Source organism: Engystomops pustulosus, chromosome 2 (genome assembly GCF_040894005.1).
Source record: "Engystomops pustulosus chromosome 2, aEngPut4.maternal, whole genome shotgun sequence".
NCBI classification, from domain to species: Eukaryota; Metazoa; Chordata; class Amphibia; order Anura; family Leptodactylidae; genus Engystomops; species Engystomops pustulosus.
The window spans coordinates 98,529,101-98,553,351 of NC_092412.1; the positions used below are offsets into that span (position 1 = coordinate 98,529,101).

At 39.6% G+C, this 24,251-nt stretch overlaps 1 protein-coding gene across 1 annotated transcript; it reads left to right on the forward strand.

Annotated features, from left to right (window-relative positions):
• The first annotated feature begins 266 nt into the window (after positions 1-266).
• Positions 267-23,845, forward strand: TUBGCP5 (tubulin gamma complex component 5). The gene is made up of 23 exons (XM_072135668.1): positions 267-528; positions 1,459-1,512; positions 2,084-2,192; positions 4,162-4,258; positions 6,030-6,109; positions 6,194-6,326; positions 7,131-7,248; positions 7,866-7,955; positions 8,250-8,343; positions 11,439-11,685; positions 11,774-11,976; positions 12,338-12,453; positions 13,384-13,649; positions 14,805-15,003; positions 15,899-16,087; positions 18,155-18,337; positions 19,024-19,108; positions 19,413-19,533; positions 20,133-20,317; positions 20,706-20,831; positions 21,658-21,746; positions 22,324-22,424; positions 23,548-23,845. The coding sequence occupies exons 1-23, from the start codon at positions 395-397 to the stop codon at positions 23,592-23,594; spliced, it is 3,066 nt and encodes a 1,021-aa protein (XP_071991769.1). The 5' UTR covers positions 267-394; the 3' UTR covers positions 23,595-23,845.
• Positions 23,846-24,251: the final 406 nt, after the last annotated feature.

Genomic DNA, 24,251 nt, shown 5'->3' on the forward strand with positions numbered 1-24,251 from the left:
TTAATGCAAAAAATTTGGGGCCCCAACCACTAGAAGGTTTAGTAGGAAGCTGTATATGTAGTATAGGAGTAGTAGCGGATTGGAAATGTAATTGACTGGGAATTTTCGTGGTGGGCACAGTCCACTGCTCAGTGTGAAAGATATCATTTCCAGGCGTCGTGCACCTTCTCACCAGCAGATGGCTCCAAAGCTGTCTTGTGTTTCGTATATTAGATAGAATTATTCTAAACTACCCAGGTACGCCCATTTCCGGGTACCCGCCTCCTGACGTAAACGTGCCTCTCCTTTCTTTCTATTGGCTACTGTAGGACGTATTGAAGAGTGCTGATTGGCAGAGCGTTGCCCAATCCAGGGTGAGGTGACAGTTGCCGGGCTGCCTGCTGATGCACGGGACATGGCGCACTGGACGCGCTTTGAAGGCGAGCAGGAGAAGGATGTGAAGAAGCTCATCTCCAGTGTGAGCGGTCTGCAGGACGAGGGCGACTACAACTACCAGCAGGCGCTGCAGTACGTCTGCTCTAACTTCAGGTGTGTGCATACGTTACTGTACAGCGGGGTAAGCTTATTATTATGGTGATCCTGTGTGCAGACAGACAAGGGCCTTGCATCCCCAGGAGATGAGCTCCCTCCGCCAGGGGTGACTGTCCCCTGTATATGGGAGAGAATGGCATGCTCAGTAGCGATCACAGCATCCCTCTGTCACTACTCAAAACATTCCATTAGTGGGCTGCAGTGTATGCCTGCCTGGCTTCATATCATCTCTTCATAGCTGTAGTTTTGTTGCTGGGCAGAGGACCAGGGTCCTGTCATCTTTTCCCCAACCAAGCTGTCATTTAAAAGCAATACCCTTTAACCCAGACACAATATGAAGTCTCTCTTTGTAGAAATATATTGTCCTTAAAGGGAACCTGTCACCAGGGACCTTATTATCACTGAAGACAGGTTGTAGAAGCCCATTACACCTACCTTGTAAATATGTCTTTCTGCCTTTTATAAGCGTTTGCATTACAATATAATTGTGTGGAATAACGTACCTTGCACCCTGACAGAATCCCGTGTCTTTAGTCCCTGGAGTTGGGCTTTGGTTTGGATGCATTTAAAAAAAAAAAACAATATTTGCCAGTGCTGCAGACTGCTCTTGGCTCCCACCTTTGTGCTCCTCTACAGCTCCTCCAGAGAGATGTGCTGTGAGGTCACATCTTTTAAATGAATCGAAACTAAAGCCCAACCCCTGGGACTACACAGAAGATTCTGTCAGGAAGCCAGGTAAGTTATAGCGCACAATTATATTGTAATCCAAATGCTTAGAGAAAGTCGAATGGCACTGCAGTTATGATGGACTTCTGCAGCCTGTCTTTAGAAAAATTGAGGTCTCTGGTGACCGGTTCCCTTCAAACAAGCATCTGCATTCTTACTTCATGCAGTAAGTTTTATTTGAACCTTTAATTTTTTTTGTAGGTTTCATCGATATCTTGATGTCAGCAGTCACAAAATTCACAGAACATTGGATGGGTAATGTATTTTATTCATTATAACAGTGATGGCGAACCTTTTAGAGACAGAGTGCCGAAACTACAACCAAAATCCACTTACTGTGAAGTGCCAACATGGCATTTTAAGCAGTAACTTATTACCTGTTTTTCCACGTCTTTCAATCGTATTGGCCCCTTGAGGCCACCAATACAGTTGAATGAAGGAGGACACATTCAGACTATCATTGTATCTTCTCTGCATGGTCTCTCTGTACAGTAAGAATGGTGAGTCCAGCAGGAGGACCTCCAAAGATAATGTAATTCTGTCAACACCTTCTCACTTTTGCCTCAGTTCCAAACAGTCAATGTGGTGTCGCTTTAAAATAGTGCTGATTGCAGCATCTCTTAAGTTGCCTTGGACTGCAGGAAAATTTGGTGGATTTGGTCCTGTTTGGTGAACTCTGTCCTGGGGCAGTGGCCTGAGTGCCAACAGAAAGGGCTCTGAGTGCCATCTCTGGCACCCATGCCATAGGTTCTCCACCAATGCATTATAATATGCCCATACTGTATGCTGTTGGGAAGAGATGATGGAAATTGAGCTTTGTTTACAGGATCTATGAAAAGTTTGTGATCCATTCAGATCTGAGTAAAGCAGAGAGCTGGAAGCGCCTTACACAGGAGTTTTTGGATCTTCCTCTTCCAAACACAGAGGGGATAAAAGTAAGTACCATAGTCCAGTCTCTCCACTAATGAATTCCATTAATACATATTTTATTAAGAAATGTAAAGGGAAGCTGAAATTTTATATATTGTAGCTAGTCTGTTGTTAAGTTGATGCATTGTTTTGTCAGATTAAAAACAACCCTCTCTGGAAGCTTTCTACTATGTATCAGCCCAGTGCAGACTGTTAACACAATATTGCCTAAATCAGAAGAATTTCTACCAGTCCTTAGAGTAGAACTAGATAAGGATATGTGATTAAAGTGCGTCTGTCACTTTTTTGGGAACACTAAAATTCCAGCTAGCCTTCATACAGCTAGGCTTATATGAATCACTTTTGTGCATTACCATAACTTGGAGAAAACCTGGTGAGAGGGTGTCATGGATCCATGCATGAAGAGTGCACCAGATAAATATGGCACTGCAAGTGCTCTTTATACAGACCATCTCCATTACCATTTGAGGTAACTATGGTTGGGGACATAAAACTGCCTATTTAAAGCCTGTTGTCAGTGTACTGGTTCAAATTGGTTAAGCTTTTCAATTAAAAATAAAACAAAAAACTTCAAAGCACAATACAGACAGTCCCCGGGTTAGCTGTAGGTATGCTCTCAAGTTGAATTTGTATGTAAGTGGGAACAGTATATTTTATAATTGTAGCTCCAGAAAAAAATTTTTGGTCTCTGTGACAATTGGATTTTAAAAATGTTGGATTGTCATAAGAACCAGGATTCACAATAAAGCTTCATTACAGACACCTTTAAGAACTGTTGTAGCTGTTTATTGTAGCCTACGGCTAAAGTACAGTAAATTACCAGTTACCAGAGGTCCGTTTGTAACTAGGGGTCATCTGTAAGTTGAGTGCTCCTAAGTAGGGGACCGCCTGTATATACTTTATATTAAAGGGCACCTACCACCACAAATCTACCTATAAAGGTAGATTGGGTGGTAGGTGGATCAATGGGACGTGAGGATAGCCCTTTTAAGGGCTAATCCTCACGTCCCTGCACTTTTTTGATAACTTTAATTTGATATTTATTCAAATTTACTTATGCGGCTACCGGGGCGTGGAGTAGCCGCATATGAGATTACACGAGGCGGCTACTCCACGCCCCGGTAGCCACTTTACCCCTCCTACTCACCCATCTTCGGCGCGTAGCTGCGCGCCCTCGTCCGGCGATCCTGCCGTCTGCGCATGCGCAGAAGAGCGGGCCCGCGCCTGTTTCGGATTTGTGACCGCGCAGGCGCGGGCCTGCTCTTCTGCGCATGCGCAGACGGCAGGATCGCCGGACGAGGGCGCGCAGCTACGCAGAGCTGCGCACCGAAGATGGGTGAGTAGGAGGGGTAAAGTGGCTACCGGGGCGTGGAGTAGCCGCCTCGTGTAATCTCAGATGCGGCTACTCCACGCCCCGGTAGCCGCATAAGTAAATTTGAATAAATATCAAATTAAAGTTATCAAAAAAGTGCAGGGACGTGAGGATTAGCCCTTAAAAGGGCTATCCTCACGTCCCATTGATCCACCTACCACCCAATCTACCTTTATAGGTAGATTTGTGGTGGTAGGTTCCCTTTTAAGTAGTGTATAAGATGTAAAAGCATACAGTGTGTACCTATTATTTCAGAAATATTTCAGATCTATCCATGTGTCTGCATAAGTGGGTTGTCCACTTTCTTTAAAAAAAAAAAAAACAGGAAATGATGTAAAAGGAAAAAAAACCACATCACTGTTTTTTTTTCATATGCACTACATTGTGTGTGATTTCTTGCACATCGTGTTTAGTGTCACCTTGTCGGGCCTAGAATCAGCTGCTCACACACTTACCTGCCGGATAAAGTTACCATATAGGTGTCAAAAAAAGGTTGTGACTCTTGAAAGGCACTAATTAAAAATATATCCTCTGAACAATATGAACATATGATTTTTTTTCCCCTTATCATTTCTAAATTTCCATTCTTTGCTTTCTTTCAGACAGATGCTCATTATGCCATACTGTCACTTCTGCTGTGTTTGTCAGACTCTCCTTCCAAGAATGACTTTATTGAAAAGCCGAGAAAAAAACAAGCAGGTAAATTGGTGACAACTTATTTTGCTGAACAGTTATGTTTCATACAAGTTAAGTTTAAAGTGGTATTCTAGTAATCAGGACTGTGGATCCGGTCACCCAACCTTCCGACTTTTCAGTTTTGTTAAAGTGGTTTTCCACGAACAGAAGTTAGGCCCTATCCTGTGGATAGGACCTAACTTGCTGATCAGTGGGGATCTCTCACTGAGGAGATCCTCATGGATCACGAAAATGGTCCTGGGAAAACGTACCTCCATTGGACCCCTCGTTGCTCCGTCAGAGTAATGGAGCAGACGGCCTCACATCTCTATGGAGCTGACAGAAATTTCTGAGTGCTGCGCTCATCACTGAGACCCCCTTCATCAGCAAGTTAGGCCCTATCCCATGGATAGGGCCTAACGTATGTTTGTAGGAAAACCCATTTATCCTCGACTCCAGCTCCACCAAAATGGTCACTGACTCTAAAGTGATGTTTTCCTATTCACTATAGGAGTGCTAAGATAAATGCGGCATCTCTTCCCTGATTCATCTGATCTGTAGCAGAGGAGGCTTCACTACTGAGCATGTACAAAAAGTGCAGCACACATTTATCTCAACTTAAGCCAAGAGTTTGCATAATATTATTATTGTTATTATCCGCACTAATAGGCCACATGCAGTCAAGCAATGAGTTGCAGTCCACACCCTGCTGCCAGTCAGAGTACAGTAAGCGCTTTCATAACTGATGAAAATGTTCATTGGTGCAGAAGGTAGTGCTGCTGAGAAGTCCTTACTGCTCCCAGGTCCTATCTTGTTGCTCTGTTGTGTGTCCTGACACTGGTTGTATATGTCGGGGTTTGCAGCAGAGCGGCCCAGGGGAGGAAGAGAGGACCCGGGACTAATACTTGTCAGCTGTGCTGTACTGTATTGCTCCTCTACCTTTGCTATCTTTTTTTTTTCCTGGGTCCTGATACAGGCACATACAATTGGCACAGAACACAGAGCAGAAGAAGATGAGCTATGAAAGCAGAGGATTTTTTTGGTTTGTTCTGGGGGTCTCCACTATAAGTAGTTTTATGCTCTGGGGTTCTCCTGTAGTAGTATTGCCTGCTCTGAAAGCAGTGTTTACTTCTGGGGTGGTATTTATTGCTGTACTTTGGTTGTTGGTGCATCTAGGGTGGTTGTTACTGATGCAGCTCTTAAAGATGAGCAGTATTGCCCTTGGACCAATAAATGTTGTTCATACCTGAAAGGAATATAACAGACATTTTAAGAATATTTAATGATTTTTATGTTTGTGGAGTTGGAAGTGGTCCATTTTATCACTTCTCTGACTCCACCAAAATTATCACACAGTCAACAGCCCTGCTACGGCAGTGATTTTAAGTAATTTCCTATATTCTGGATATGTGATGACTGTCTATTTGGTCAAGAAGAGGTCTATTCTGTACTAGCGGGGGACTTGCAGTATGCGACTTGTGTTGTCTGGTTACGTGCCCACAACACACATGTTCTCCTCTGGGAAATTTTCATTATGTGCAAAACAGCATTTTAGGCCGGGCGGACAATTTTACTATGTGAAGTGACCAATTTAGTTATAAGTACAGTATGGCTTTTGATTACCTTTTGATATAGAAAATGTCAGAACTAAGTTTTGCACATATGTAATTAATGTGTAACCTTATTTGCAATGAGTTCTTTTGATGGAAATGAATGAAAAAGCCAATACTAGATAAGTTACTCATGTTAGTGTAAGTAGTTAATTTTTCTGACATGTTGTGTGGATAACCTGTAGAGGAAGAGGAGCCATTTGATTGGGGAAAATACTTGATGGAAGGGGAAGACATTGGTCTAAGTGCAGATGACAACACACCGGTAAGAATTCCAATCCTTTTGATTCCATATTCGTATTATGTGCGTCACCACTTGGTAATAACTGCTACTTTAATATGATCTCAGGAGTGGTCTGATATAAGTGAACCGGAGGATGATCAAGAGAGCCTTAGTAGGGAGGACTCTGGAATTCAAGTTGATCGGACCCCACAAGATGATGGTGAAAAGAAGAATACTGCTCCTGTAGTATCATGGAAAGGTAACTATGCGTTGAGGATCTGGTCTATCACACTGTCTGCTACTTAATCCATCAAATATATTAATACTTTGTTGTTTCTTCAAGATTAAAAAAAATTACAGTGTACAAGGGTTATAGACAAATTTAACTGCAATTACGGAAAGCAAGAAGCAAAGGACTAAGAAGCTAGTATGAACATAAAGGGACACTAGCTAGAGTACAGCAGAGATTTCAAGTTAGCATGGGTTTTGAATAAACTGAAAACAGGAAGGAAATTTTTTTTCTTTGGGAGGATAGGAGGGGAGAGGTTGGATTGTTTTTTTTTTCTTTTTTGGATATTGTATTTTCTACTACAATTCTGAAGTTGAAAATTGTATCCTCTTTTTTTACTCTTTGTACTGTTAAATATTGAATAAAAGTTAAAGATAGGCATAATAGATGGCTACGTTAGTCAACTCATTGAATTGGCTAAATATGTATAAGCGCTGAAAGAAAAATACCTTGTCCCACGCAGAAAATGCATATTGTAAGATGTTTTTTTTTTTTACGTACATGGAATGTATTTACACCTTGAACACATTTTCATAAATAGTTCAGATGTTAAGATGCTGAATCTATTTAGTGTCTTCTTAGATGTATTATTCTTACTGAAAATTTCTAGGGAAGGGGAAAAAAATAATCAGCATGTTCCATTATGGGCCTGTGATTTATTCTTCCATAGTATTGTTTTTGCCTACAAAAAAACAGGAGAAAGTGTTTAGAATTGATAACTACATATTTGAACTGAGGCTTTTTCCTTAGAAAGTTTCTCTTTTCTTCTATTAGTTGGTGAGCCTGATGCACGGACTTGGCTGGAGCAACATGTTGTACCTCAGTACTGGACACCTCGGGCTAGCAGATTTTCACACAGTTTACATTTACATTCTGATCTAGCTGCCATTTGGTAAGAAATCATAATGTGACATCAAGTAGTTCATAAAGTAAAGGAAACCTACCATCATAGTTGCACCTAATAAGCTTGATCCAATGGCAGTTTCTTTTATTTTTAGCAGAAAATATGTTGTAAAAATGTTATCAAAGATATATGTAAATTTTCTGTAGAGGCTACTGGGACATGGAATAGCTGTGTCGTGGAGCGGTGGCTACAGTTACAGCTCAGTGTACCTGCCCGTACTTGTCTGCAAAGCCAGAGTTCTGCGCATTCACAAGTAACTCCGACTTTGTAGACGAGGTTGCGTTGCTGTAGCAGCGCATTGCTTGACTTCTTGTAGCATGTGCAGAACTCCAGCTCCGCAGATAAGTGCTCAAGAGAAGCTAGTAGGAGGAATTGAAAGAAGCTACTAAGATGTGCAGTAGCCGTAGCAACCAATCCACAGTGCGGCTACCCCTTGCCCCATTAGGCTTTAGAGAAATTGGGTAGATCCGTGATCGTAGGTTTGCTTTAATTCCTACATAAAAGGATAAGTAAGTCGGGAAACATGGGTCATGTTTTTATTATGTTTATTACTCTATTATTTGTTGAGCAGTTAACAATGAAATTCGTTTCTGTTAAATATCTAGGGACCAACATTTATATACAACAGACCCTCTCTATACACCTGATGAGAAAACCTTTGTAACTGAAACACAAGTGATTCGGGAGACTCTATGGTAAGTATACATTTCCAAGTAGAATTATGATCAATGATATAAGGTGATGAGTCCCTGTCAGAAGCATTCTCCTCCACTGTCAGTATCATAGAAGAATCCTGAGTATAGCGCACATTATTATTTGTTTGCTCTAAGGTTTCCATTATTAATTGAAGAGCCGCTAATCTGGGGTTCTTTATTATAATTTTTTTAATATACAATTTATTCATTCTTATACAGAACATTGGTTAGATATGTCACTATAATAATAATAATATTTATCAGTAATAAAAGTGTTATTTTTTTTCTTTTTAGGTTACTTTCAGGTGTGAAGAAGCTTTTCATCTTTCATTTAAATGATGGAAAAGTCACAGTTAGGAATGACATTGTTGTGACACATATGACACATGTAAGTTCAAAAGTTATCCTGTTTTTGCATCTAAGAAAATATGGTGAAAATTTGTGTAGCTTAAAAAAATGAATTTATAAATGCCAGGTAACATTTTCAATAATGTACATTAGTTTCATGGATTATATAAAGTTGTAAGTTTACTGGATTACTTATTTTCTTCACTTACTTGCTATAGTTGACTAGGTGTTTCTAAAGGCAAGAACATGAATAAGGCTACCTGTACACATCCATGATGAGTCAATGAATACTGACCAGTGGGCTGGTCAGATCCAATGGACAGATTACATTGCACTGGATGGGAGTCCTTGCATTATAGTTAATTATGATGTAAGGAGTCCCTGATTGCAACACCGACTGTGTAACAGCTGTTCAGTGTTCTGACCAGTAACAGGTTGAGTTTTCATGGACCCATTCCTTTGCAGGGGGCTTAAAGGGAACCTTTAATAAAATAAAACTATAAAACTTACCCCCCCCCCCAATGTGCCTTTGTCCAGTGCAGGCTTCTTAGCTTAAATCTGCCTCCTCCCAGCAGTCAAATCACTCCTCAAACTTTTTCTGCCTTTGTTTATGTTGGCTCCCCCCATCTCCGTTTGGCTCTGCCCATCTCAAGGGGTTGTGCGCAAAACAGTGTCAAGATCTGCAGTTTCCAACACATTATGAGCATTCTCATAAGGACAGGAGGTGGACAGGGAGAGGGCTTCCTGTCTGCTCAGGCTGAGATATGACTCACTGAGCTGTCACTCAAAAGACAGAGGCGGGGTTCACTGCCAGTCTGTAAAACGGTGAATTGACTCTATCTACTCCTTTGCATAACAGAAACATGCCTTTAATTACAGTACAGTGCCTCAGTGGTAGATCATTTTAGGGGGTTGTTGGTCTTTGGTCCCCCTTCTGCTCTGATATGTACATATAATAGGTTTAAGGGAGTTTTCTAAAACTCCTTGCAATGGGGAAAGCAAATCACTGCTGGTAGGGATGTGTAATTTTTGTTTTGATCAATCATGGGAACTATATAATCAATCTTAAAATTGGTTGCTCCAAGTGAACATTTCAGATACCGATGTGCCTCAAATTGTCCTTTTATAAGTGTTAGCTGTGGATGGGTTAAAAATAACAACCAGTTATAATTGCTGTCAGATAATTTCTGATGAGAGACCCTTTCGAATCCTCTCTGGTGCTCTCTCTGTTTGTGCATTGCTTCAGTGAAGCCTGGGAAGTACCATGTGGCTTCTTTGGGCATTTGTGTACTTCCCCCAAATTCACTGAACCAGACCTGGTAAGTGTTTTATAGAGCGATGTTGGACACCCAACCTATTCATAAGGACCTGTGCCATGACAGGTTCCCTTTAACACCTTTCTGACTGAGGGTCATTGATGCCTTAATGTCCATGTCATTTTTTTCAGTTCTGTTATGTGCTTCTTTAAAGGAAATCTACCTTTTTGTTTTTATGCATTGTGAACCAAACCTACCTTGAGAATGCTGTAGCTATACTGATGCAGAAACACATCTTGTTTAATCCCTGATCTGAGTGGTTTTGCTCAAAAAACAATTAAAAAGTTAAAGACATTGGGAAAGCTGGGTGCAGACTTCTTTCCATACAACACATTACATGGAGCTTCCTGAAAGTCCAGACAGGATTAATCGAACTGTGCTGGATGACTCCTATACAGCAGTTGGGGGGGGGTGCAGCGATTTGATTTCTTCTACCTGTCAGGGACAACACAGTGAATACAACGTTCTCTGGGGCAGTGCATAATTAGGATGAGAGGAGAAGCCACAGGAGCAACGGAGCCTCATTTTCTTAATTATCTTATCGTTTTTTGAGCAAAACCATTCAGTTTAGGGATAAACAAAATGTAACATTCTCAAGATATGTTTTGTTCATAATACATAAAAGCAAATGGTAGATTTTCTTTAAATGACGTTATCTTTGGAAACGCTTTACATATTTAAACAATTCTTGCTTTGTTTTTTTTATGTTGTGAGACTTAAACTTGATAGGAGAGTTTTATTACATTTTTTTTTCTTCATAAAATTAGCCGATAAATGACTACAAAAAATTAAAATATGCTATTTTTGTTGATTTGAAACTTTTTTTTTCAGTTATTAAAACTAAATAAAATGTTACCAAAATATGTTCTAAATATGTACAGCATCATCCCATCATCCTTTCCCCAAGTTCAGCTACAAATGCATCTGCTTCTAGAATTCTGTCAGCTGGTTCCTTTCTGCAGCTTCTTTAAAATTCTGCCTTCAGCTGGAGGGGGGCAAACTTCAAACGCCTGTATCTGAAACCCTGGTACCTAGAAACAGGAGAATCTCCCCTTTAATATGATACAAGGATTGTTTATGGAGGTTTCACAGAACCTGAGATATTCTGACATCTTGGAAATAGAAAGCTGTATATAAAAAAATTAAGCATTTTTTACTACAACTTTAAGGGTGAATATCTATGGTTCTATGAAACATCCATACACAATCCAGATATCATATTAAAGTGAATAGTGTTTCTTTGTACATCAGAAGATGTATATTTTCAGTCATAAATGACTGAAGATCCTGCGCCCGATTTCCTGCATGTGTCGTTTCCCACTCGGTTGCGACACAAATTTGAATGTTAAATCCTGCGCTTAGTCCGAATCCGTCGAATCGTCTGATAGCCTGCCCCCGCAATTGTGACACAATCTGATCGCGTGCGACACAATCCCCGGCACGATCCCCAAAAAGTCGGGAAACTTGTCGAAAATGCGACCGCGGGACACTTAGTAAATAAACCCCTTAGTTTCTTCTTACCACCAGAATGGGATCTAAAAGCAGCTTTTTCCATATCTCCCAACTAGGGAAATAGGAGTTACAGCATAACAGAGGGATTTGCGTTGTTTTCATAAATTATAGCAAGTTTATCTTGCTATAGAATGCTGTTATGTAACTCCCATTTAGGTAAACTGTAGAACATCCATGGCTGAGATGGGGATTCTTAGTCAATACTTGTAATATTTCCTACTTTTGTAGACCGCCTTATTCACATAAATAAAAAGAGCATCTTATTTGCTTTTTCACTACTAATTTGATTCATTTTTGTCTGCCTTAGAATTGCCTTAGGTCTGTGCTTGAGCAGATAGCAGCTTATGGTCAAGTGGTGTTCAGACTACAGAAATTTATGGATGATGTTACTGGGCATTGTGCTGAGACCTCTTTGCCAGGGACCCTCCCAACCACCAAAAAGGGTGCTGAAGCTCCATTCCGCACATATCAGGCATTTATGTGGGCTTTGTATAAATACTTCATGAGCTTTAAGGAAGAACTTACGGAAATAGAAAAATCTATTATTAATAAAGGTAATTGTCCATAATTCCATATGTCAACATACCAAAACATAACATTGTACTAATGTTCATCAATATTTTCTTCATGTTGTGTATTAAGATGAAACTGTCACTTTGGCTATGGTGGTGGACAAGTTGGCGCCACGGCTTGCACAGCTCAAAGTCTTGCATAAAATTTTCAGCACTGGCATTGCGGAGGTGCCTCCAGACACCAGGAATGTTGTGAGAGCTTCTCATTTGCTTAATACCCTGTACAAAGCTATTCTGGAATATGACAATGTAGGAGAAGCTTCAGAGCAAACGGTATGTAGCAGCTAAATTACTTTTTACAAAAGCGTTTTAAGAATAATTCTTTGACACAATGATTTGGTTGTCTTATGCCTGTTTCACTCATCATGGATGATGTGTCCTGCTAAACTGACTAACCACACGTCCAGGGTGGGACTATTTCCCACCGATTCTCAGGATTCAGGAACTCTGACAGTGTGTATCAGTTTTGTTTCACATACTTAATATCATTAAAGATATATCGTGCCATGTAGATCAACTCATAGATATTTAATTATGTGAAAAACATTATTGTTTTTCCTGCCTAGCAGTCCTGTGGAGTTGTTTCAATTTGTCGTCTTTACAGTGTGTAATGTGTACAACTCCACTTTTGCAGGTATCTCTTTTATTTTTCCTTTGGGTAGAAACTGTGAGACCTTATTTAGAAATAGTGGATGAATGGATAGTCCATGGACATCTGTTTGATCCAGCAAAAGAATTCATTATTCAAAGGTAGGTGTGGTTTTTGGTTTTAAGTGTGCTATAAGATGGAGGTTATTAAAAATGAGAAAATTATAATTTATACACAATTGTTAAAAGGAAGAAATTAACCTCCTAAAACATTAACTGACATTATGTCAAGCAGATTAACACCTTTTCGATCCAATTTCTTTCCTGACCCAGTGTGGTTACATCATCCAGAAATTCCACTTTTGAAGTGGGATTGAAGTTGGTTGTATAAAGTCAGAGACAAAGCACTTTGCAATTAAGTCAAGCTCTCCCTGCCTCAGAATATTATCTCTGCTGTAATTGACATCATGTACCCGGTTTCAGGAGAACCCTTTAGATATCATCCTGGAAATAAGGGTAGCATATACAGCAAAGGGAATGTTCTACTTCCATGACTTTATACCACCAATTTGCATTTTTGTTTGAAGGGTGGAGCTGCTTGACAACATACTGTTGGTGGCTTATTGATTAATATCTGCTGACAGATTCCATTTTATACAATTTAAGTGAAATCTAAAACTTGTAAGATCTCTTCTCATGTCAGTCCTGATGACAGAGCATTTTACTTCTAGTATTAAAGTTGATATATGCAAACAAAGTTCAAATGGCCCAGCTCGCCTCCAGCTTGATTCACTCCTAGCGCACGGAATGGTATAAAACCCCACGGATCTTTATTTTCAATCCAGATAAAAACTGTATAACATGGCAAGGTACATGTGCTAAGGGTCCAAGCTAGACAATGACTAAGCTCTAGTGAGTGAAACGCCTAGGTCCCTGGGACCATTAGCACATGTACCTTGCCGTGTTATACAGCTTTTATCTGGATTGAAAATAAAGAGATACAATTTATTTTTCTACAAATCTCCTGAGGCGCTGGTTTTGTCTTTGGTTTAAAGTTGATATAAATGTGATATATCTTTTTTTATGTTCTAGAAATAAAGATGTTCCTGTTAATCATCGTGACTTTTGGTATGCCACGTACACTTTATATAGTATCTCAGAAAAGACTGAGAATGAAGACAAAATGAGTGACAATGCCAGTGCCAGCTCTGGAAGTGACCAGGCACCAGCCAGCAGGCAACACACTATGGTCTCTTTCCTGAGGCCAGTATTAAAACAGATCATTATGGCTGGAAAATCTATGCAACTGCTGAAAAACCTTAAGTGCAAATTATCCCAACAGCAAGACTCCTCAAGAGGTAAAGTATTAAATAGGTGAAATCAAATATGTGTATTTGCTTGGTAAAGTAGTTCAGCCTTATTGAAATTATTGAGGCCAAACAGTTGTACTTTTCACAGCCATATATAAGGATGAGCCACTTAAAGGGCTTTTCCCACGAAAGAAAATTCTCAAATCTCAATCCCCTAGGGCTCTTTACACAATAAAGATCATTTTAACCCCTTACTTTACAATTTTACTCAGTTTTATTGATGTTTTAGCATCTATCACTCCCTAGGCTGGTCAGTGCAAAATTCCAGAGTGTGGGCGGGGACTCCCTAAGCAGACACATTATGCTCCATCTAGTTCTGTGGGGGTGACAATGTGGTTACATTATCGGGGTACAAGGAGGCATGATAGACAGAGGCTGACAGACTTTTACACTGACAGCGCTGCTACATCTCTTTTCTGGCAAATACGTGCCCGCCTCCCCCTTCCCCTGGATCACTGGAGTTTTGTAGTTTGCAGTTTCTCTTTCCTTACCATGTAATGTTTGCTGGCAGGAAGGGATCATTGTATGTGTCAGTATGAGCTCTGTGCTTGGACTGCAGGGGGGGTTGTCTGTCTACAGGCAAAGAGCAGAAAGTGACAGAAATCCCAGCTGTGACACAGGAATCCAAAAAGGTACCCACCCTACCTTAAGTCAGGAGTTACAGGGTTGTGTCTAGGGAAATTGTGGATACCAGGACGGATAGACAAGTTGGACTTATATCTGTGAAATTATATATTTTTGTGTACAACGGAGAATTAGAGAACGTGTTACTTTGTTATCCTGAGTACATTTAAGAAACCTGTTTTCGTGGGAATACCCCTTTAAAGGCTCTTTGGCTTCCAGAGTCACATCAATTTGATAATGGCTCCGTTTCCACGCTTAGAGTGCAATAAAATATTATTGCAGAGACCAGAAAAACACCCAAGATACTACTCTAGGAATGGGCGATGCCGCGGCTAAATGGGAGCACAGAGAGAGGTGGTTTATTGTTTTTACATCCGCAGCCATATATCCAGTTTTTATTCCTAGACCACTCCCATTCAAGCTATAAAAAATTTAAACAGCATCTTCTTCGTGATCATGGAATTATTGGTATGTACTTGGGAAATATTTAGTATTTCTTTTTCTTTTTTCATGAGTCAGATGCAGATCGGAAAAGTTTGTACGCTATGTTTCTAGAGTCTGTGCAGTCCCGACTACAACATGGGAAAGAATTGGAATCTGACAGCATTACGGAACAGCAAGTAAACAAGCGGAGTCTAATAAAGATGCAGTCAATAGTGGCAAAGCACCTGGAGCTGAATGATGTCCATGACCCACTACTAGCCATTAATTTTGCAAGGTAAAAGCTAATGCTTTCATTTTATTTTCCTTAAACATTTTTTTACATAGCAAAAAGTACAAGGAATCTCGGCACTCACATGAAGCCTCCAGGTTTGGTTTAAATAAATTTCTTCCTCTTTATTCACATTTCCGGAACAACATGCAGTTACAGCTTAAAAGATTGATGCGTTTCGATCTAAGACGCACAAGCGTCGAAACGTGTTGATCTTTTAAGCTGTAACTGCATGTTGTTCCGGAGATGTGAATAAAGAGGAAGAAATTTATTTAAACCAAACCTGGTGGCTTCATGTGAGTTCCCGAGATTCCTTGTACTTTTTGCTGTTTCGGGACCCGGCGGTGGTCTTTCCTTTTTGTGCACCAAGGCTGATACCAGAGGACTGTGGACCATCACACTGTGGGGTGAGCTGAACACGCACCTGTTAGGGTGCTATCTACACATTTTCTTTTTTTTACATACAGCCATGGATTAAACTGCAACAAATAGATTACTAAATGTGTCTATTAATATAATGTCAGAATAACAAACAAGTAGTTTACAGCGACTTTCATATTAGATTAGCATTGTTACAAGTAGAGAGTGATGTAAAACAGGCAAAAATAATTTTTTTGAGTAAATAAGAATTGCAAAAAAATGTGAGACTGTTTAACACTAGTTTATTGTTCTGCCACTATAAATGTTTTTTTTTTCTATTTTGTTCTGTGATGATTAAATAACACAGAAGGGCTGGATAGGAAATGTGCCTAATGTCTCTATATTTCTTTTTATTCCTCTCCTTGCACATCTCTTGCATAGTGTGAGGCTAAATATTATACATGATGCTGTTGTCTGGAAACAAAATGTTTTAAAGGTGAAGTAACTAGAATTCCATCATATTTTACTATTCACCTTGAAGGCTATACCTGGAGCAGAGTGACTTCCTTGACACATTTACCTGTGAAGAGATAAGTGTGGATAGATCCTCAGAATCTGTTACTTGTCAGTCATTTGAATTAACCCTCCGATCGTGCCTTTACCCTCACATCGACAAGCAGTACCTGGAGTGCTGCGGCAACCTCATGCGGACACTAAAGAAAGATTATAAGTAAGTGGCCAAACTCCAATTCGTTGTTGAAAGCCAGACAGTGTTTTGCTATTGTTTATTAAACTAAAAATATATTTGAGGCTTTACATTTTTATTAATTGTCAATAAATGTTGCATAAATTAATATAGGAAAGAATCAGAACTTGACAGCATTATGGAACAGCAAGTGAACATGTTTTGCCACCAAGCTTTGCCTCATCAAGGGCACTTGGGGCTGTAAATGCACACTGACCACTGGTCTCCTATTGTCATAACATCTCGCTGTTCTGTGTCTAAAGATCAGTCTCCAGGTCTGTCATGTGATCTAGACACTTGCCCCTCACTTTTCTGACATCTATGTTATTAACATAGGATTAAAGAATTCTCAAAACTAATAAAGGGGACCGCCATGGGCACAAATTATGCACCCACATATGCAAGCCTTTTTTGTAGAGACAGCCATCTTTTCAGAAGAATGTTTAGTATTCCCTAAACAAATATCTCTGTTTTGGGGGAGGTAAATTGATGATCTCATCCGTTGGGATGGGTATGAGAACATCTTCAGAAATTTTATCTATTCCCTAAATCGAAAAATATGATTGGTAGGCGTTTCGCACCAGAAATATATCACGCACATCATTACATCACAAGGGGGATGTTCTAAAAGTAGAAGACTAGCTTGCACTTATTGCCCCTGCAACCCCGATGACGCCATGCTAAGTGTAAAACTTGGTGTGGGGAGGAGGTTACTACACCACTACTTCTCTGTTTCCGGAACACAATAGTGGGTGACGATGGGATACATAAGAATTCTTTCAACCCCCTCATGACCAAGGGTCATTGGTTCCTGAATGTCCAGATGAATTTTAGTATAGGATATAGAATTACTAGACAAATTACTGTAAAACATATTCTTTAATTGTAATTCTTCCCATTAAATGTTACCATCAAAATAAAGCATGATGAACTTGTGACACTTACTGTTAGATCCAGCCACCGTGACTATAGTAATCATCTTCTATTTGTTATCCATTGCCTCCTTCCTTCTAAAATCAACTTTAAAAATTTTCCAAATGAGCCTGAGACGTTACCTTGGCGCACATATGTGATCTAGCTTTACAAACTGTTATACCGTCTCCCCTTCCCCTGCTTCCTCAACACTTGTACAGGGAGCACTTCCTGCTAGGGTAGCCCCTCAGGTTTATTGCCATCATTTTAAAAGTTGTATTTAGAAGGAAGGCCATGGATAACAAACATAGATCTTGGGACTGTAGTTCTGTGTCACTGTACTCTTATTAAATAGTGTCCCTGGTTTATCATGCTTGATTTTGGTGGTAGATTTATTTAATAAGTAGTGAAATTGTATAATGTCAATGAACATTTTCCAGGTTCAAAGGCAGAGGGTGCATGTACTCTTGCAAATTGTCAACTACAGCCTTCAGCTGACTGGCTGGAGGGTGGCCCAATTATATAAAATATACATAATAATTAGGATTGTCCTCTATACGACCGTATTTGGGGGCCTGGCCACACATATTGCAGCAATATAATAGCCCCCTTAAAGGTCTACTTCACCTGGTCAAGGTGTGGTGGGCACACAATGACTCCCCACACTGGAGATGTTAGCAGAGCCCCTCCATGTTGCCATACTTTTACACGGTCTCCCCCTCTGCTTCTGCTTCCCCTGGGTGATGTAATCTCGCTGCAGCACAGGAAGTTTCTGGATACAGAGGGAGGAGAGAAGTGCTCCTTGTACACTACAACAGCCTGCGAATCTGCAGCACGGAGGGGCTCTGGGGACCATAGTTGATTTTAGAAGGAAGCATGGATAACACTTATAAGAAGATTACCACCGTCACAGTTCCTGGATCTACTAGTATGTGGCCCTGGGTTATCATGTTGATTGTGATGGTAGATTTCCTTTAAACAGTTTTTGGAAGAATAAACTTGGTTGTGGTTGTCAACAGAGACTGGTATTTTATTAGACAGCTTTAATAAATAAGGTGCAATGTGTATGCAGTACAACATGCGTATGGTGAAATATTGTATACTCCTTGTTGTACATATTGTATATGTCATTCTCCTCAGGTTGGTAGAATATTTGCAGTCAATGAGAAATTTTTTCCTACTTGAAGCTGGAGACACCATGTATGATTTTTACACCTCAATATTTGATAAAATAAGAGAAAAAGAACAATGGCAAAATGTTGTCTTCCTAAATGTACAGCTGCAGGAAGCTGTCAGTCAACGGTATCCAGAGGACAGTGCTCGGTAAGAGACGTGTAACTAAACAGCATGTGGCATGTTTGTATTACAACCTTCACAACTACAATATCTCTTTATTTTACATATTTATGTATATACAACTGACACAGCCACTGGGGTCCAGGGTCACTTACTATCAAATATGCCCTATTGCAGTGATGGCTAACCTATGGCACTGGTGCCAGAGGTGGCACTCGGAGCCCTTTCTGTGGGCACTCAGGCTATCACCAGAGATGACTCCAGGTATCTTCCTGCAGTCCCAGACAGCCCAGGACTTGCTGTGCTCAGAGCTATTTTAAAGTGACAGCTCTACCAGGGACTATTTTCAGCTTTATTGGTGTCCTCAGTGCTGGTATCAATGAAAACTGTGACAGAGAAGGGAGTATAAATCACAAATTAAATTTTTGTGTTGGCACTTTGCGATAAATAAGTGGGTATTGGTTGTAGTTTGGGCACTCGGTCTCTAAAAGGTTTGCCATCACTGCCCTATTGTGTGTGTGAAATATGGAAATGAGATTGCTTTGGCAATGGGAACTAAAATGTATGGTGAAAGCGCTTCCTTACTGTGCTGCATAATATATTAGTATTTCATTTACTATATGCATGTAAGTAATTTGAAAAATGAGATATAGAACGTATTTCAGTACGAAGAATAGAATTTCTGTTACAGATTTTCTTCTTTTCTCTTACAGGTTATCCATTTTCTTTGAAAATGTTGACTTGGCTAAGAAGAAACTTCCTGTACATACATTAGATGGCCTTGTACTGAGTTATAAGGTAGAAACAATGTTGTATCTATTGTATTCTTGGACTATCCAAGTATTTTTCTATTGAATACATACATAACATTTCTAAGGCTATATATTTTATCCAGTGACAGCCTTGTACTGGGTTGTATCCAATATACCGGCCTTGCATCATGTTGTATCCAGTATACAATATCTTATTTGAGGCCATGTTATAGTGTATGCAGCGAATACTTTGAGCTGTTCTGAATTGCTAACAGAAAGAGAAGTTATGATTTTTATGTGTCTATCAGTATGTGTGTCTTATCGATCGTCTTGTGTTTTTATTGGTCTAGGTGCCTTGGCCTGTTGATATAGTTATCAGCTCAGAATGTCAAAAGATTTATAATCAGATCTTTCTACTTTTGTTACTAATAAAATGGGCCAAATACAGCTTGGATGTCCTGCAATTTAATGGTATGTGTGCATTTATTTTATTAAAATTTATCAGCATGAAATTATTTTTTTTCAGACCAGGTCTGAACTGCCAGATTATTGTTTTGCTTTTGTTTCTGTCTGTTCACTTCCTGACTGGGATAGGGAGATTTATGTGCCTAATTGGGGGCATAATGAGTCTCCTCCAATGTGTCTGTAAAAGACACCACAGCACAGAACAGAATTTGGCAACATTTGTGTACATTGTGTTGAAAATTAAAATGCTTTAAAATATAAAATTTGGAATGTCTCCAAATTAATCAACCATTTCTTCCTCAAATTAGCATATGATTTATTATCAGTTAGGCGTACATAGCGTATTGAGCGTAAAAGTTACTCTGAGGTTTAAATATTATTTAACACGTATCATTAGCTTGGCGGGATCCGACACACACAGCACACAAGCCATGCACATAAAATGGTGTGTGCGCAGGTCAAGTGACCAGTACTGGGTCGCAATACCAAGAATAGCCTCTGAACAGTTTATGGTGCTGCAGTTATTTCACACTTCAGATCCAAGAATAACCAGGATGTAAAATCGCTACTGTTATGTTTTTCTTTTATTACCCGTTTTCTTTTAGAACTTGTTAGCACAGCAGATAACGATTCTTCAAAAGAGGAATCTGGATCAGAGCAACAACAACAAGTTCTGTCTCATCTATTGACAACAGAAGAACCCAAAGAACAGCAAATCCATCGCATGTTTCTCCTCCGTGTCAAGCTTATGCATTTTGTTAACAGCTTGCACAATTACATGATGACCAGGGTATGCGCTTTTGATGTATTACTATTTTGTGTATTTTATTTTGTCTAAAAGATCATCTTATTCTAAAATTGGTGGTTGCTATAGACTTTTGGTAAAAAAATACTTACCGTACTTGTAATAGTTGTTTTCCCAGTTACAAATATTAATGTCATATCTTTTGTATAGATGACCAATATAATAGCATTGGGGTTGTGAGGATGCTAGTTGAGCTGAAGTAACCCAGCTGTGTCCCGACATAGAAAATGTGTTTCTGGCTCAATTCTCTGTGTTAATTTGAGCTCTGAAAATCATCAATTTCAGTAACCCAGGGATCCATGGGATACATAAATGGAAGATAGTAAGCCACTAGAAATAGGCATATCTATTTAATGACATTATTTTTCCATAGATTCTTCATAGCACAGGACTGGAGTTTCAGCATCAAGTAGAAGAAGCAAAAGATCTGGACCAACTCATAAAAATACACTATAGATATCTGTCTACTATTCATGATCGTTGTCTTTTAAGGGAAAAGGTATAGTTAAAAATAACTTTGGACTTTCATTTTACTACACATAAATGCTCTATTAAAGAAAAGCATGGCAGATCATATCTTTTCTATAGAATAGAAGGCTGGTAGTGTTCTCGTAACTTCCTCATAGGTGAGGGACTGATAGCTGGGACCCCATTAGTTAGAATTATGGTGATCCTTTCAGTTCTAAGGGATTGGCTGGATATAGCCAAGCACTACCAATCAATTGACAAAAATCTCACAATTTTTTGCAACCACTAGAAAAGTAAAAAGTGAATAACAGTGCAGGTCTAAGGTGGTAACCCCCCCCCCCCCCTTTCCTTTCATACATTCACCAATTGCAGTTAAAATGGACACTCTTGACAACTACAAGTTTTAAGAAGGTGGGACTCTGGTTATATATCCACTGTCTGCCCATGGCAAATACTTTCTAGTTATTAAGGGAATCTTATTGGCTAGATCAACTGGAATAATAATAATAAACCTTTTAGGCCCCATGCACGCTTCCAAGCTTGTGGCCGTACATACGTCCCCCATAGACTGCAATGGCAGCACGGAGCGATACGGTGCAGCACACGTGTGGCACCATACACGGGGTAAAGATAGGACACGTTCTATTTTTTCCATGTTACAGCGCCATGTGCCATGCATCGCTGTGGAGAGGGGAGGGGTCACCACTCCTCTCCATCGTGGTGAATGTATGCCCAGCGAGCATAGGATTATGTGAAAGTTTCCTTAGTTATATAGTTCCATCATATCCTGCAGCACTTTAGAAAACAAATCGTCAGATAAAGGCATTGTGTTAATGTGATATTACGTTTACTTTTAGGTAAGCTCTGTAAAAGAAGCAATAATGAAGGTGATGAATGTTGTGCTGATGTTTGCAGACCGCTGGCACGCTGGTTTTGGAGCATGGAAGTGAGTAAACTTTAAACTTCAGAGGTCATGGTTAAACAAGTTATTTCAACAAATAGATATTGCGCTCAACATTCAGGGTATTGTTTATAGCTTTTGGGTTTTCCATCCCAAAATGTATCAATGCATTGCAGGCACAGCTTTTATGACAGGAAACGGAGCCACCGCTGCACTAAATCAATTCACACAGAATATAGAATACTTGTCATGTTTGTGCATGGCGAGCTCTTTGTAGCGCTGCTTAATTTGTGTGTAAAGAAAGGAATTATTTAATATTATGGTCCTACGCCCCCTTTTTCCAAGACATTTTTGTAAAAATCTATGAAAAAAAACAACCCTGTGGGGAAAATAAAGGATGCCAGACAGAAACGTTATCTTCCAAATAAATGCTCAGAAAGAGCTCTGTTGTGGGCATCTAGCCTGATGGTGTTGGCCTACATTGTGGCATGACAACTGATACACTATGAAGGCGGCTATGTCCTGACCATAGTGTAATAAAAAAAAAAAGCCCAAAAAACCTAAATTTGGCCTAAAATGTATGAATTTAATGCTGATGTATGTAATGTTTTTTTTCCTCCAGGGCAGAGTCAATCCTGAAGATGGAATCTGACTTTACAAATTGTCACAAGTTCCTTGTGAAAGTATTAAATAAAGCTGTCTGCAGAGGGTCATTTCCACACTGTAAGTACACAGCATATGTTTTGTACTATATGAATAACTGGAAGTCTCACTACACTAACAGCTTTAAATATCATGCCTTTCTGCCTCCTTCCTCCTAAAATCAACTTTTACAATAATGCTATTGAACATGAGGGGCTATGGAGATCGTTACCAGAGCCCCTCCAAGCTGTAGCTTCACAGGCTGTTAAAGTTTGCAGAGCACTTCCCTCCCACCATGTGCTGAAACTTCCTCTGCTGCCATGAGATTACATCAGGCAGAAGGAGAGGTCAAGAGCAGAGGGGGAGACAGTGTTACATCCTGTGAAGCTGTTGCATGGAGGGGCTCTGGTAACACCACCAGAGCCCTTCAAACTCATTAGCATCATTTTAAAAGTTGATTTTAGAAGGAAGGATGTCATTGATAACAAATATAAGAAGATTACCACAGTCATGGATCTATGAGTAAGTGTCCCTCGATATCACTGGATATCGCTTGATTTTTGATGGTAGATTCCCCTTAACCAACCTAATAGTATGTTGGTGCATGGAGAGGGCTCATAGGCTGTTTGCTCCATATTGCAGCAAAAACCCTTTACATGTGGCAGCATGCAACAGCATGATCGGAGCTCCTCGTGGCGATGTTTCGGTGCCTGTACAAGACATTATCATTTCTGAAGATATGTAATAGTATTACAATACCCTATCCTCTGGATAGAAAATAGATGTAAAAGTTTATACAACTCCATTTAGGGTTATTTTATTTTTGGACAGAATTGTAGTGCATCGCACAAGAAATGCATGATGTTTTAAAATGTATTGTCAGAAAATGTCCATTGTGTTTTTTTTTTTTTAATATAGTAATGTGTGTGAGGCAGTAGAATAATATAGTAGAGTAGTGTGAGCCTGTAAATCTAGATCACAGAGGGTCTATGGTAGCCCCTTAGGCTCATTAGAATCATTTTAGAAGTTTATTTTACAAGGATGGAGGCCATGAATAACAGATGGAATATAAGAAGATTACCTCAGTCACCGTGTCTGAATCTATGAGCAAGTGGCTTATGTGCTTGATTTTGATTTGTAGATTTCCTTTAAATGTTGTAAGTTGTTATTGCCAATCACCATGTACCTTTTTGTTTTTTTCTAGTGGAATCTTTGGCTTTATCCCTTATGGCCGGTGTGGAGCAATGTTAGTGCTGCGTCCATTTGATATGAAGATGGCTCGGTTTTGAAAGCACATTGAATGAGGAGTTAAAGTGAAGTGTAATTTTGTGTATATTTGTTGTATAAAATCCTAGGGCAATCGAGCTGTTCTTGTTTGTGCTAGTGGTTATAAATGACTCCATTTTTACATTATATTTAGTTATCTCTGTATAGATTTGTACATAGAATATGGATTCACATTAAATATTTCATCAATAAATTGGATGTATCTGTTGCTGTTGTATATTCACATTTTGTTAACACATGTACATAATATAATGAATGTCTTTTTTTATGCAATATGTCTTTTGTTTCTTATTTACTTCGATTGTCCAGTCTATATTACTCAGGGATGTTTGGTGTACAGCCTTTTCTCTGCCTTTCCCATCCCCTTTGTGGTCATTGGTGTGCATTCAGACTGTGAATCACAACCTTCATTCTCAAAGGGGTTGTGCAGCCAGTTAAGTGAAAATTCAAGTTTTCCTTTGCTGATTGCTAGTGTGCCAGTGTGGGACCCCCAAGGATCACGAGAACGGGGGTCCATTGTAACCAATATGAACAAAGTAGCTGTTTGAACATTCGCTCTGCTGCTCTAGTTATCTCTATGGCGCTGATGGAGTGCTGTACTTGCCGAACTCTGTCAGTGCC

Bases quoted from the DNA above. Each gene is read 5' to 3' on its own strand.
- TUBGCP5 (XM_072135668.1), top strand. From the start codon at position 395: ATGGCGCACTGGACGCGCTTTGAAGGCGAGCAGGAGAAGGATGTGAAG. The intron at 1,513-2,083 runs GTAATGTATTTT...CTTTGTTTACAG, and splicing joins ATTCACAGAACATTGGATGG to GATCTATGAAAAGTTTGTGA. The intron at 12,454-13,383 runs GTAGGTGTGGTT...TTTATGTTCTAG, and splicing joins AAAGAATTCATTATTCAAAG to AAATAAAGATGTTCCTGTTA.